Below are 13,872 nucleotides of genomic sequence, written 5' to 3'. Positions count from 1 at the left end.
AAATAATTCTTAATCTAGAGAACATAATAAAACAGTCACTTTTCTTTATTTCCAATCTCAACATTCACCAGCATCAAAGGAACAACTTTAATTACTACTTTTAAAGTATCATCATGAATGACAGATTTCTTGTATAACAGAACCACAACATCGGACACTACACATGAACATTAATATGGCATTAATATTTCATACGTAGAATCCCAAACATTTAAAGACTAGGCTCTGTTACTGCTTTCACATACAACAGTAAAGTGGCCTATAAGACAACATAAAATAATATAGTTCTATTTATATAATTTTCCCTTCTTAGTATTTTTGTAATTGATAGTAATACTCTGAAAATTCTGTATTTGTCTAGAGTGGTAATGTCTTAAAAGCTAACAAGAAAGTATAGGTTATTTTTATAACAAGAAGTAGCAATGATTATTAAACCATTTACTAATATGCAGCTGTTAGTTGAAGATTGTCAAATAAGCATTTTTAAAAACATCCACCTGACCTCAACTGACAGCAGTTACCTGTATTACCTAGATCAGTACAACATTACCTGCACTTTTGTTTATTATGTTCAAATTTGGACTAGAGAATTCCATAATTCATCTCTCATCCTTTATTTTACAGATTGTGGAAGAAAAACCATATATTTAATTTACTGAATAAAAAGAATGGCATCTATAAAAACCTGCTACAGGAACACTTTTAGATACCTCCATTCACAAGTCCTCAGAGCTGTGAACACATGTACATAAGACCATGTTCACCCGGATATTTACACTCTCAAAAAGCACATGAAAATTTCTTTTGAATACTTTGTAGTATTTCCACTTATAATTTGGCATCAGTTACCTTTGGTTGATCATCCTGGATCCTGATATGCCATCACCACCAGGGGCATTTTTCTGCAATGGTATACTTAATATATTAATACTTGCACATGACTGCAGGTAGTTTTAAATTTTTATATGCAACCCAAAGCTGTTGTTCTGCCTGTACTGTAATTATACACAATATCCCACATGATCACTTCCAGGTTTATGTTAAAAAAAATCCTTGAGTGCTGGCCCAATTTGAAAAAATAAGATTTTATTTTTTTCCTGGGGATGCTCTGATATAAAGCATAATTGCATCTGAGGGGGGAACCATCTTGCTGTTAAAAGAACAATCATAAGTTTGTGTAAGTGCTAAATTCATTTCCATGCATCTCAGCATCAGGAAAGTGCTGATGCCCTAGCTCCTGCACAAGCTTTCAGAGAGGCTTATGGTACCCAACACAAAAAGTTATCTCAGCATGAGACCAATCTCTTAGAAAAGAGAAGTCCATAAAAGTGAAAAAGTCTACAAAAGTAGAAGTCAAGTATTCTTTCAGGGACATGTTCTTCTGCATGACAAATTTTGAAAATGCATCAAAAATGCCAGAATTCACTGTCATGATGGTTTTATTCTACTGTTGCTGCTTGGAAAAACAATAAAGAAGTATGGAGTTGTGTGATGGATGCAAGGCCACATCACATTGAGGTGGGCTGTGCACTATGTATGCAAAGATGTTTGTCGCAAAACCTCGTTACAAAAATTCTCACTACTTTCATCCCTGAGTTCACATACCTGCTCAGTAGTAGCTCTCAACATCTCATCTGTTTCATACCATCCAAGTGCCATATGTAGCCTCTGATCTGAAAAATACCAAGTTTGAGAATCATAACTACAACATGCTGCTCGTCAGGTTTAACATATGTAGTGCTTTGAAGGCACACTATGTGCTTCATAAAATTCTTTAACACAATTATTTTCATGAAAATAAGTTTGGATAAAGCCTACAAAGACTGAGTAATAACGATTAATTCAATTTCTTTCATATCCCTTCTGTTTTCTTTTAGAAATTTTAAAAATTAAGTTTCTGTCAAGAAAACCCACAAACAATTCTTAATGATTCACCAGGTCCAAGTGCAACAAATCATGTTGTGTGTCCAATTCAATTGGCTGGATATCTGACAATTAACCTGTTGTTGGGAATTCAATCTTGCGGTTCTCAATAAACTTTGAAGAAACTCAGGTCAAGAGAGCTTCACTGATAAACCACTCGAGTATACCCAGAAGAAACCCAAATGAGAACAAAGAAATGCAGTCTGTCATTATCTGCTTTTTCTGAAAGAAGCAAAGCATAATGAGTAATGGGATTTCACACTGCTAAGCTGGGAACATCAACTAAGGCATCACTCTTCCTTACTCATCTAACTTTGGCTGTTGGGATTTCAGAGCCTACTTGTACTACAAATGAAAGAACCAGCAGAAGGTTGAAAGGGAGAAGTAACAGCTCTTTCCACTTGTTCATGGCATGTTCTTTTATCTAACGACAACATAGTATAACCAGCCTGTCAACAGAGGTGGTTATTCTGCTGTATTCAGTGTTGGTGTGGCCTCACCTTCACTACTGTGTGCAGTTCTGGGTCCCACCATTTAAGATGAATGCCTCCAGAGATGGGCAACAAATCTGGTGAAAGTGCTGGAAGGCAGGTCCTGATAGGTGCCACTAAAGACTTTGGATTTGTCCAGTTTGAAGAAGAGGAAGCTGAGGAGGGACCTCCTTGCTCTCTACAGCTTCCTGAGGGGGGGACATGGAGAGGGAGGTTCTGATCTCTTCTCCCTGGGATCCAGTAATAGGATGTGTGGGAATGGTTCAAAGCTGTGCCAGGGGAGGTTTAGACTGGACACAAGGAAGCTTTTCTTTACTGAGAGGGCAGTGAAACACTGGAACAGGCCTCTTAGATAGGTGGTCAATGCCTCAAGCCTGTCCATGTTTAAGAGACATTTGGCCAATGCCCTTAACATGGTTTAACTTTTGGTCAGCCCTGAAGCAGTCAGGCAGTTGGACTAGGTGATTGCTGTAGGCCCCTGAAATACTGTATTCTATTTTACAAGAATCTGTGTGACACATTTGTTATTGGAATGGGTGAAGAGGAAGAAAAAGCAAGTCAGGAAAGTAATGCATACATTTTGATTTAAAACAACTTCTTGCTTATTTTTTACTATATATCCCATGGTTCTTCTAAAATGGAACATAGGAAAAAGATGAAGATGATAAAAAAGAGGTAGAAGTATGCCAAGGAACAGGAAGGGGAAAGTAGCTGCCCTCACTAGTCAAAGCAGTCTGCAAACACAACAAGCCATAGCTGCAAAAGCAGACAAATCTTAAACATACCCTACAGATGCACTCACTTTCCCCAGTGAATCATTACATACATTCTGTTAAAAGTTCTATGTATCTAGTTTCTTATCATTGAACTATGTAATGCAATGAAGGAATTATTATTTGTAGGGTTGGCTACTGATACTTCAAAAAGCATTCAGGTAAAACTCAATTCATAACTGATTAGCACCAGGCTAGCTTTTCATCTTGAGAACCTTTTCATATAGCTAAATATTTAATACAACAAATATTTGTACTACGACATTAAATACAATAATGCTTAGAGAATCTCTTTTAATGTATATTACACACATTCAGCATTTGAGAACTTTGATTTCATATTCATGAAACAAGAGAAACATCAATCCATATCAGACTTAAAGCAGGACTCAAATAACTTATGTCTCAGTTGGCATGCAAGCCAACTTCAAATTTGTCATTTGGCACCTTTCAAAATGTATAAAGTTTCTTAAAGAGAGAATTAAACTCCTTGATAAAAAAGGCAACTCCTACCACTTCACAGTGAATTTAGTCTGAGCTCTATTTAGAGCCTAAAGATTTATAAAAGAAGAAGCTACAGCTAGACAAATTAAATACATATAAAAAGCAAAACACCAATATTTGAAAATACACGATTTGTTCACATCACAGTACAATAAATACTCATGCAAAGCTCGATAAAGATATGTGCTTTTGAGCCAGGATGGAATCTGTTGGCTCAGACAAGCTTTTCTGCTACTAAGATCATTGGAATCAAGAGCTGGTCTTTCACCTTTTGCCACCTAAAGCTGTCACAGAAAGTTTAGCATGAACTGAAATTTTTATTACTGACGGACAGCCATTGCACTATATGCACTGTAACCTCGTCCTACTTCCTGCAGTGCTATCAAACTTTCCATCAATACTAGCTAGTGACAGGGACAGTAAAATTCTTGGGAACTACACATCAACTTGTTTCCAAGATTATAAACTGTACAGAAAGACTTTTTACCAGAATTTTGCTAGTAATTAAAGTGTACTTTGATTCAATCATATCTAGCTTATGTTAAAATTATCAAAATTGTAACAACTAACACATAACGAAAAATACTGATTTCAGTTTGAGAAACTGGCAAGAGAGCTTTTTTGCCCTTCAGGTGTAAGCCAAGAAAATGATATGCGGTAATTTCTTAACTGAAGAGGCATTACCACAAAAGATGCACGTGTTTTTGACCATTACCCTCATTAGCAGCTTTTAATTATTTGTCTTCAGCTAACTAAAAAGAACAGTTTTGATGCCGTTATTAACTACAAAGAACACTAGAAGAGCTCCAGAAATCTTCATTGCTACAACCATAAGTAAAAGGCCTTCTACACTGTAGAAACAGCCCAGCTCCCGAGCGGCAGCGCCCAGGCCTCGGCTCCGGCCGTTCAGCCAGCCCCGGGGCAGCGCTCGGGCCGCCCGCGCTGCGCCGGGAGCAGGCGGGCAGCCCTCGAAGCCGACCGCTCGCAGACACCTCACCTGGCTCTCCCGCACCGCCGAGCTCCGCGGCCCTATTTCCTTCCACTGGAAAGCTTCCCCGCCGCAGCGAGTTCCCCCTCAGGAAAGCCTGCAAAAACCCGTGGAAAAGCCGGTTACTTCAGGTGCTCGCTACCCTCCGTGCCCGGCGGGGCTTCACAGCGGCGACCAAGAAGAAGGGTAAGTGGCACTCGAGGGAGAGACGGAGACAATCCCTCAAAGACACCCCCCTCACCTACCGCCTCCGTTAAGCAAAGGGGCGGCTGCAACTGGGTGGGGCGAGGGCAGTAACCACAGCCTCCCCCTCAGCCCCTGTCCCGCCGCTTGAGGGAGGCGCGGCCACGCACGGCGGTCGCCACTAACGGCACCCACGCGCCGCAGCGACGGTTAGCCCCGTTTCAGCCCCGCGCGTCCCTAACGAGCAACGGCCGCCGCCGCTCGGCCCCAGGCGGCGCGCGGGTCACGTGGAGCGCGCGAACCTAGGCGGGGGGGGTGGGGGGGAGAGGGGGGGGTGCTGTGCGCGCATGCGCGCTGCAGCGCGGTGGCTGCCGGTGGGAGCGGGAGGCTGGAGTCGCTGGGCTTGCTGGGGTGCCGGGTCTCCTGCGAGCGGGTGACTGGAGGAGTAAGAAATCCTTTGTTAGACTTCTCTAAGGAACTTGCGGGTTAAAGATTTGCGCTTGCGCGTTAAACCCTGCCTCAGGAAGTGCTGCCGCCGCTGTGAGCGGGTGGAGGAGCTGGGGGTATTTCTCTGAGGGCTCGTGCCCGTATTGTATATACGGTAATGAAGCGCTAACTACCGTAAAAGCTGCTTTTACTTGATTTCCAACTTTCCCGCTATCCTCTTAGAGCAATGAAGGAAAACACCAGTGTAGCGACTTGCTGCTTGGTTTTGTCCGTGTTACCAGGGTCGGTGGGGTTTGGGATGGAAGAGGTCAGTGCCCTCAGTCGGGAGCGGCGTGAGGCGGGTGCAGCGGCCGCAGCCGCAGCAGCTCTCGCGCTCCTTGCTGGTGCGGCCGAGGCCTGAGCGTGGCGGCCAGCTGCTGTCGGCCCGCGGTAGCCTGAGGCCATGCCACCGGGCTGCTTTTAGATGCCTCAGAAGGAACTTGATGTAAAACTACTTAATTTAGCGTTTGCATCTCTTTCCAGTGTATTAACAGCTGGCTGAGGCGTAGTGTTAAAAAGTAATGAAAGGTTTCCTATTGCTGTTTTGCTTTTACATCATTGCCATGTGTTGATGTTTTTATTATAATTGAAAAGTATGCTAGTAGCTAGTTTACCTAAGTCCATGCAATGTAATAAACTTAAAACTTGCACCAAGGGCCGTTAATTTGGAAAATCTAGATCTGCAGTCCTGTAAATGGAGCAACCTTAGTACTAGGTAGATGTCTAATGAAATTAATGTTTCACAGTTTTCCTTATTACTTTATGATTATTTTTAAAATTGCATGTTTTTCTATTCAAGAGTAATACTGGTTTACAGCAATGGGCTAAATCTTCAGTATGTTCATTTCAGTACACTGTAAGCTATCCTTGCAGAAGTTAGGGTTTTTACAAAAGTCATCTGTCTCTCATATAGGTGCAGATAGGAATGTGTGATGCCTCTTATGTCTCATTGTCATTTTACATGTTACAGTTACAGTAGTGTCTAAAGTAGTTTAACAGGTTCTATTATTTCACTGCTTTTGTTTTTTTAAAACTTGGTATGTTCTGACTTTTTCTGAGGCAACCTTTCAAATCTTGAGTACAAGGAGAAGCTTCATGTTGCTTACTTCAGTCAGGAATTGTAATAGCTAGTCATGTTATTCTCCCTGGATTTTAAGATCTTCCCAGACGACTTGTATTAGAAGGCTATATTATTTTAAAATACTATTGAAATCTGACAATATTTTCGAATAGGTGTTTCAGATACTTGCATTGACCAGTGAATGCAAATAGCTGAACATACTAGCAAAAAGTGAAAACTAAATAAGAGAAGGAAACGTTGACTTCCAAGCATGTAATGCTAATTTAATAGTGTGGTGTAAAATGGGTTCATAAGTCTTTGTTAACTTTCTTAGATGCACCCATCTACTCTTACACTTTACTCTTTTGAATAAGTGATCGTGCTTGTGGAATTCTGTCTTGTTTCTTTTTACAGTAAGTATGCATAAGGCATCTGCACTCCATTTACAGGATTTCTATTAATTTCAGAAAACACTAGTAAGGGTCTTACCATCTGTGGATACTTCATGCTCATGCTGGTCAGTGTTTGCAGTTTAGAAGATTCAAAACTCAACACTCATCTACCTTTCCTGTGGATTAAAGTTTTCTAGATCAGTTTAAGGCTAGATAGCCCATTGAATATGTTTCAACAGCTGTTTGTGTTGTGAAAGGGACTTGCTATTTAACATACTGCTCTTTTATTTGGTGGTGTACATTGTAATTATTGCAGAAGAGTTGTCACTGTACTTGCTTAGAATAGTTCTCTCTTTTTGTTTTAAACTGTGAATGGTTTAGCTTTGTCTGAGTTACTACTAATACTGGACTGTGAGCCAGCTTCTGCTAGTTTAAGAAAGCTGTTAGGACACTGTTGGGTGTCTTCCCTCCCTATGCTTTGTACACTGTTTTCTTTCAACTTGTGTCATCTTGCTTCTGGAGACTTGCCACTTGAGTTGGAGTGAACACTAATGACGGTAGAGCCTTTCATAGTTTCTAGGGCTATCCCAGGTCTCTTGCAGAAAGCACATCTGATGCTTGTCTAGCATATCATATAGTTAAAATGCTGACACAGGAATTTAATTAGTTTTCAGTTTAATTAAATACAACCTTGTCAAAAGTGGTAGTCCAATATTAGACTTTCCTTTTTTATTGGATTTATTAAATTAAGGTGTCAAATTACTAAATCTATTGTTTCATATTTTCTCTTATCTGTGACACTTGTTTGGTCGTATCATCTCTTTGATCGTGAGTATATCTACCTAATGTCATTCTAGCTATTTTACCAACTTGAACTCAAAGAGAGGAGGCCTGGTGCTTTTCATCAGGAACATCAATGATGGGGCAAATTGGCTGGTGTGACTGCAACAGAGGATGTGAGACACGGTTAATGTATAGTCATAAGAGCAAGGCTGTGGCATATAGGCAAGTGTGCTGCATGTAGTTGCATCCTGTCTCATGTACTACACCTGTTGGTAACACCTGCAGAATGTGGTAAGTTAGGCTTACCTTTCTGTGAGTCCCAAGAAAATGGGTATCTGGGTAGAGGAGAAATAACCCAATTTAGTGTTCCCCACTGAAGGAAATGTGGTTACAACTTATCTAGTGAGCTAGCACTTCTCTGGTCACAGGATTTAACAGCATGTGCGTAGTTCTCAGTCAGGCTCTGTGCTGCCAGTTCCCTTCTTGTATGGCTAGGAGATGGGAAAGGGAACAAATCACAGATCACTTTTGTGGAGAGGGGAAGGAACTCCTAATACTGAGGGAGGGGAGGGATAAGGGGACATAAACTTGTTGGAAACTGGGCTCCTCTGGTTCTTTTGCTTATTAACTAGATTAAAGCTATTAAGGTTTGTACAGTTATTTCTAAGTAACAACAGCTGTTGGAGTGAGCTGTTCTCTGTTCTTGCTGCTCTGCAAACATTCAGTGTGTTTAAGATATGCTTGCAGTTTTCCTTGAAATCCTTTGGCTTGGCTGGTTTGCAGTGACTGTGAAGGAAAGCTTTAGCTAATTGTTTCATTTTATTGCATCTCACACTGATGAAAGGTTTTTCTCAATTTATTTTTCTCATATAACCAAATCATCGAAGATCATGTTGTCTAGACTTTTTGTTTATCTGTTCTCTTGATAAATATTTCTGATGGTTTTGGAAAGTGTTTATATAGGTACATAGTTGAAATGTCTCAAGTTAGGTAAGACTTCAGAGTGATTTGTAACCATTCAGGTACAAAAACCTGTGAAAAGCATTCATGTAACTTTATTTAGTTGCTTTATAGAGCTAAACTATTTCAGTTCTTCTGATGTCTAAAACCATGACTTGATGATTGACTTTGAATGAAAGTATGCTTTTTTTTTCCTCACCAGGCAAACTAAAGTTGGTGCTGAAGTGGAATCTGAGATCTCGTGGAAAGAGCTTTCTCATTTATGTAGTATATGAAGATGGAATTTACAATTAGACACACATGGGATGGTTTAACTGTGAGCCATGAGCCAGTAACAATTGGGCTGAGGTCAGACGGTGCAGGACTGCTAATGGAAGTTAATGCTCCCTTGTTTAATGACCCTCCAGCACCACTTGGAGAACCAGGGAAACCTTTTAGTAGGCTGTGGGACTACGAGGGTAAGTGTAACTGTTCTGCTGCAAATATATCTGGTTTGTGTAGACACTGATGTTCCTCTGTAGTTAATATGCTTGGTCTTAAGAGTCTGTGATGGTTAATTTTTCCAACTGATCTAATGGTTGTGAGCATATGACATCTAATTCAGTTTCTTCCGTCCCAGTACTGCTTTTAAAGTTCAAGTCTAAAATGTAAAGTAAAAAACTTTCCTTTCTGTTACATCCTGAGCAGTCTGGGAAATAATTTAGTTGTAAGCACTGCCTTACCCCTAAACAGCTCCTTAAGTAACTAGAAACCTCATGCTATATTCAGCTGAAAACTACCCCAATCTGGATCAAGAGTGATTCTCTTTTTCTAGGTGTTGAATTGATTTTCATCACTAACATTGCTGATTGTAATGTGAGTGGTTGTTTTATAGTAGTGCAACAATGCAAGTGACTGGGAAAAGGAGCAAATACATCATGTCACTTGGTGGCCATAAAGAAACGGAGTCCAGTGAACTGGATTGATTTCAAGAATGATGAGGTTGACTCTTTCTAATCCTGTCAGTAGTATAGCCACTCAAACGTAGTTTCTGGGTTACTGATGTAACTTGTTGAATAATAGAGGCTTGACATACCTCAATATCAAAATAATTTCGTGGCATATATATGTAACAGCATTTTCAGTAGGTAAACATAAGGGAAATCCTAAAGATAGGTTCTAACTTTGCTTTAAGAAGTAGAGAGAGATAGCTAAAATATATGTCTATTTTAATCACGTTTACAAAGCCTATTTGAGGAATAGGAAGGTGTTAAAGAAATAGAAGCTCTCAAAATATGATTCAAAATTTATAAAGCTCTTCATGATAATAGGCATTAAAAGTAAAAGTTCTTGAAGTTACAATTATGGCACAGCATTTTGGATAGTTAGGAGACTGTTGGTAGCAGGTACACAGCTAGTCAAGCTCTGGCATGGCACACGCCAAAAATCATGACAGCAGAATTGTTTTAGTGGCATATGAAGATCTCAGGATATTACAAAACAGTTAATATAAAATACTGACAGCCTTTTTTTTTTCAGTTGTAGAAGCGTTTTTCCTGAGTGACAGAACTGAACAGTATTTAGAAGTTGAACTTTGTCCGTAAGTACAACACTCTGAAAAAGTCACAAATGTTAATTTGCATTTCCAGTTCTAATGCTTGTAAGTTATATTTATGAGGAAGACTGGAAACAGAAATTGTTCCTACATGGGGGATGTACACATGTACATATTTGTGTCAGAACAGTACACTAATAACTTGGCATCGTTTTAAGAAAATTGTGCTCGAATTTTTTTGACAGCCACGGACAACACTTGTTGCTGCTGCTTTCTGGCAAAAGAAGGGTATGGAAAGTAAGTGGTCTAGTACATTCATAATGTACAGAAAACCTAATTGCTTGTACGTACCTCTTGTTGATTGGAAGATGACACTACCTTTCTTTTTTCCTCCTTTTAACAGGAAGAACTTCCGTTAGAGTTTGAGGTGACCAGAATGAAAACCAAATGGGAGGGTAAAGTTCATCTTCCTTGGAATTATTTTCCACCATGCACTAACAAGTTCAATGCATTTGCAATTCATGGCTCAGGAGAAGAGAGACAATATGAAGCGCTTCATCCTGTGCCTCGACATGAACTACAGGAAGGACAGAAACCAGATTTGTAAGCATAAAATCAGCGCTTATGTTATATATTTGTACTATTCTTGGAATACTTAAGGAAAAGTAATCTGGTTTTCAGATTGAGTGCCACTAGTATTTTAATTATACTGCCTAGCCCCAGGTCCATTGGCACTGTACTTTGTATAAAACACTGTGGCAGATAGCTCTAATTAGTACTTGGTTTCTGTGTTATCCTCTAGGTGCATAGAAAATCATGCGTTCAACACCATTGGCATCTGTTTTATCACTTTCCTTAGCAAAATCATGGATAGGTGGTTCTACTTTTTCTTTGCCTCCAGCACATCCTGAAATGCCATTTAGTCTTAATTTCACCAGATACATTTCTAGGAAATCTCTTTTGCTTCTCCCCTACTGTTCTAAACAACCTCACCTCCACAGATGGCTTCATATTATGGGAAAATTTGAAAAGGCAGACTAAACTGAAAAGTATAATAAAAACATACTAAGTATCAATAGAAAGACTAGAATATCTTGATTTTTAAATTGTGCTTATGGCCAGTTTACTTTCTTTGACTATGAGACTGAGATGATTTGATAAAGTCTACTTCTGGGCATTTTGTATGAATGAACTAGCTTGAGAGGGTACACTATAGTACTTACGCAGTGTTATTTAACATACAATGGCAGTCAGGTAAGGTAAATTTTAGATGTCACCCCTTTTTTTGTTGCATTTATCTAAGAAAAACGTAGCTTCTGCAATTGTTTATTAAAAAAAATTCTGAGCTATTACTAATAAAATACATTCACTTTATCAGTGTTCTGTAAGAAATAAATACTTTCCTTTTTCTGTGGTAAACTGGAGAATGCCTACAATATTTTTCAGGAAGGAATTCTTTCTATAGTGCCCCTTCCCAAAAACCCTTTGACTTTTTCAGGCATTGGTAGCAGATGCAATTATGTGAAGAGATTGTTTCTTTCTACTTTCATTGCTCTTAGTTTGTCTTTACTCTCACAAACTACTTCCTAACAAGAGAATTCCATTTACCTTTTAAAATGATTAGTGTGGTGTCAGATGTCCTGCCTACTGTTTGGCAGTTGTTTAATGTAAGTATTAATTAGCAACTGACTTTGGTGTCTTCCTTATATTGTTTCTGTCTGGTAGCCTAAAGGAGAAATTCTTAGCAAGAACTGATTCATAATGTTTAAAGGACAACAAGACTTTGGTTTTACAGAAAAAATATATTTACTAGCTTTCTTATCCTAGCCAGTCTTGCCCTTTTCTGTAAGGAAAGGATATCCCTGTGATATGATTTTTCAACTGGACAAGAATTGTAAATTTCTACTCTATTGGAGTGTGTATAAGTCATAAAGCAGGGATATCCCTGTGCTCTTGCTCTGCAACATAAGATGAGGGAGTTTAAAAGGTGAGCACTTTGTTAGCTTTATCTTATGATGTGTGATATCTTTGGTCGTAGCTGAGGATTTTACCCTGTGTTTTACAGTACAAGATTTTCAGAGACACAGTAGTGTTTTTTATTTATAAACTCAAGGTTTGGAAAATGAACATGTGAAATGCTAATTGCATTCCTGTCCAGGAAAACCTGAAAATAAAGATTAATTAAACCTAATGAGAATACTGCCTTTTATTAAGACACATACTACAAGACTTATAACTTTTTTTTCTCCTCTCTTTGCAGTCATCGCCTGGAATTTTTCAAAGATTTGAATCTGAAAGGACTAATGGGAGAAGACTGGAAGCAGCCTGAGTCAGATATATGGAAGTCTCTCACTAATTAAATGGATTGAGGCATACATCTTTATAGCATTAGAGTTGGATGAAGCTGTATGGAAACAACTTATTCATTCTGAGGAGAGTTTGTAAATATCAGATTAGTAAGGCTTTCCTTGACACCAAAATCATTGATCAATTTTAAAACCAACTGTAAAGTATCTGGGCCAGTTGATTCTAAATGTATGAAGTATGCAACGGCTTGTGTTTCATTTCATCTGCTTTTGCAGTTTTTCATCTGTGCAAGAGACGAATATGCTCCTACCAGTGAAGGGAAAAAAATGTGCTAAAACTCCAGCTGTGTTTTCATGAGAGCTCAAAGCCTGACAAGGCCAAATCTGGCTTGGAATCTTTCAGTTTCTTGTAGTTGCATTTCTGCTGTATTTGCTGCTTGTTTTTTTCTTGGCCGTTGAATAAGATTATGTGCCTAAATTTTTTGATTGCAGTCAGGAGAAAGAATGCCTCCTTCAGGAACAGGACAGAATATAGCTATCATGGCATTTTGTGGTCCAGTATTTTCATTGCAAGATGCTGTGGAGGTATAACACTGCCCTTTCCTGTACATTCCTACACCTGAAGTTTTCCTTTGCACAGTGCTGAAGGGGGAACTTAATCTGTATTACTTTACTAACAGACCTCTCTGCTTCAAATTCTGTGTGGAATTTCTAGTGATATTTAGAGGAAAAATTTACAAAAAGTTCTATGTATTTTAGGAAAAGTTTCTGTGACAAATAATATTCAGTAAAACCTTTTGATATAGTCATGTGCCTACAAAAAATTGTTTGTTCCAAGACCTTGTCATATCACTTTAAGGATTCAGCTCAGACATACAAGAATTTTGTTTTCATGGCACCTAACATTGGAAATAGTCTAATTGTATGTGTATACATTTTCTACATATAGGCATGAATATTTTTAACAGTACTACGTACTTAGATGGTAACATCTAATCTGTAAAATCTCACAGGATTTACAAATGAGATGTTCTTTTTTGTCTAGCATAGTAAGTGCTACTTGATTGTGGCTGCTGACTTGATCCTATATAAATTAACTTAGAAAATAGGAAGCTTATCCACTAACCAGATCCTACATCTGAAAAACAGGTGACTTCTAAACCAGACAAGTTTGATTTTTTTCAGAATGAGGATTCAGGCCAAGACGTGGTCCTTAGTCCTTTACTAGAAAGAGGACTTGCTGCATCCTGCTGGAATGTAATCGTCACAGGGTCAAAGGTGGTCATATCTCTAGTTTTGTGAAGATTGTTTTGGGAGTCTGAGAGAATATGGCTTAGTCATAATTGAGGGATTATCCTTTGGAAATTATGTCCCGAGGATGTGATGTTGGGTCTCATCCTTTTGTGTAGCATTTTCTACTGAATAATTTAGAATCTTACAAGTTCCTAGAATGGACTGGTGTTCTTGCAGTCTAACCTCCTGCTCAAAG

The 13,872-nt window shown here is 39.0% G+C and overlaps 2 protein-coding genes across 4 annotated transcripts in view; one reads left to right on the top strand and one right to left on the bottom strand.

Moving 5' to 3' along the window:
* The window catches only part of SCLT1 (sodium channel and clathrin linker 1), a 45,410-nt gene extending 40,288 nt beyond the window's left edge, over nt 1-5,122 (bottom strand). The window contains exons 1-4 of one of the 2 annotated variants that reach the window (XM_032997635.2): nt 4,921-5,122; nt 4,689-4,776; nt 1,606-1,673; nt 850-902 (exon numbers count right to left, since the gene is read on the bottom strand). In XM_032997635.2, the coding sequence (XP_032853526.2) occupies nt 850-902; nt 1,606-1,659 (107 nt within the window). In that variant the 5' untranslated portion in view covers nt 1,660-1,673; nt 4,689-4,776; nt 4,921-5,122. The remainder of the gene's footprint in view (nt 1-849; nt 903-1,605; nt 1,674-4,688; nt 4,777-4,920) is intronic. The other variant, XM_032997634.2, reaches the window with a different exon arrangement.
* A 102-nt stretch (nt 5,123-5,224) lies between these two features.
* On the top strand, nt 5,225-13,539 carry CUNH4orf33 (chromosome unknown C4orf33 homolog). Of its 2 annotated transcripts, none has more exons than XM_032997638.2 (6): nt 5,225-5,307; nt 8,746-9,001; nt 10,062-10,122; nt 10,323-10,374; nt 10,481-10,680; nt 12,338-13,539. In XM_032997638.2, exons 2-6 carry the CDS (start codon nt 8,815-8,817, stop codon nt 12,435-12,437), a joined length of 600 nt encoding a protein of 199 aa, XP_032853529.2. In that variant the 5' UTR covers nt 5,225-5,307; nt 8,746-8,814; the 3' UTR covers nt 12,438-13,539. The 2 variants fall into 2 exon arrangements, with proteins under 2 accessions (XP_032853529.2, XP_032853527.2); XM_032997636.2 differs by lacking the exon at nt 5,225-5,307 and adding an exon at nt 5,331-5,463.
* Nucleotides 13,540-13,872: the final 333 nt, after the last annotated feature.

The sequence above is a fragment of the Tyto alba genome, unplaced genomic scaffold (genome assembly GCF_018691265.1).
Source record: "Tyto alba isolate M040663 unplaced genomic scaffold, T.alba_DEE_v4.0 Super-Scaffold_23, whole genome shotgun sequence".
Lineage (NCBI taxonomy): Eukaryota > Metazoa > Chordata > Aves > Strigiformes > Tytonidae > Tyto > Tyto alba.
This window is presented reverse-complemented; position numbering and strand designations above follow the sequence as displayed.

Coding starts and splice junctions, on each gene's coding strand:
- CUNH4orf33 (XM_032997638.2), top strand. CDS start 8,815: ATGAAGATGGAATTTACAATTAGACACACATGGGATGGTTTAACTGTG. Junction 9,002..10,061: donor TAGGCTGTGGGACTACGAGG/GTAAGTGTAACT, acceptor TTTTTTTTTCAG/TTGTAGAAGCGTTTTTCCTG. Junction 10,375..10,480: donor GCAAAAGAAGGGTATGGAAA/GTAAGTGGTCTA, acceptor TCCTTTTAACAG/GAAGAACTTCCGTTAGAGTT.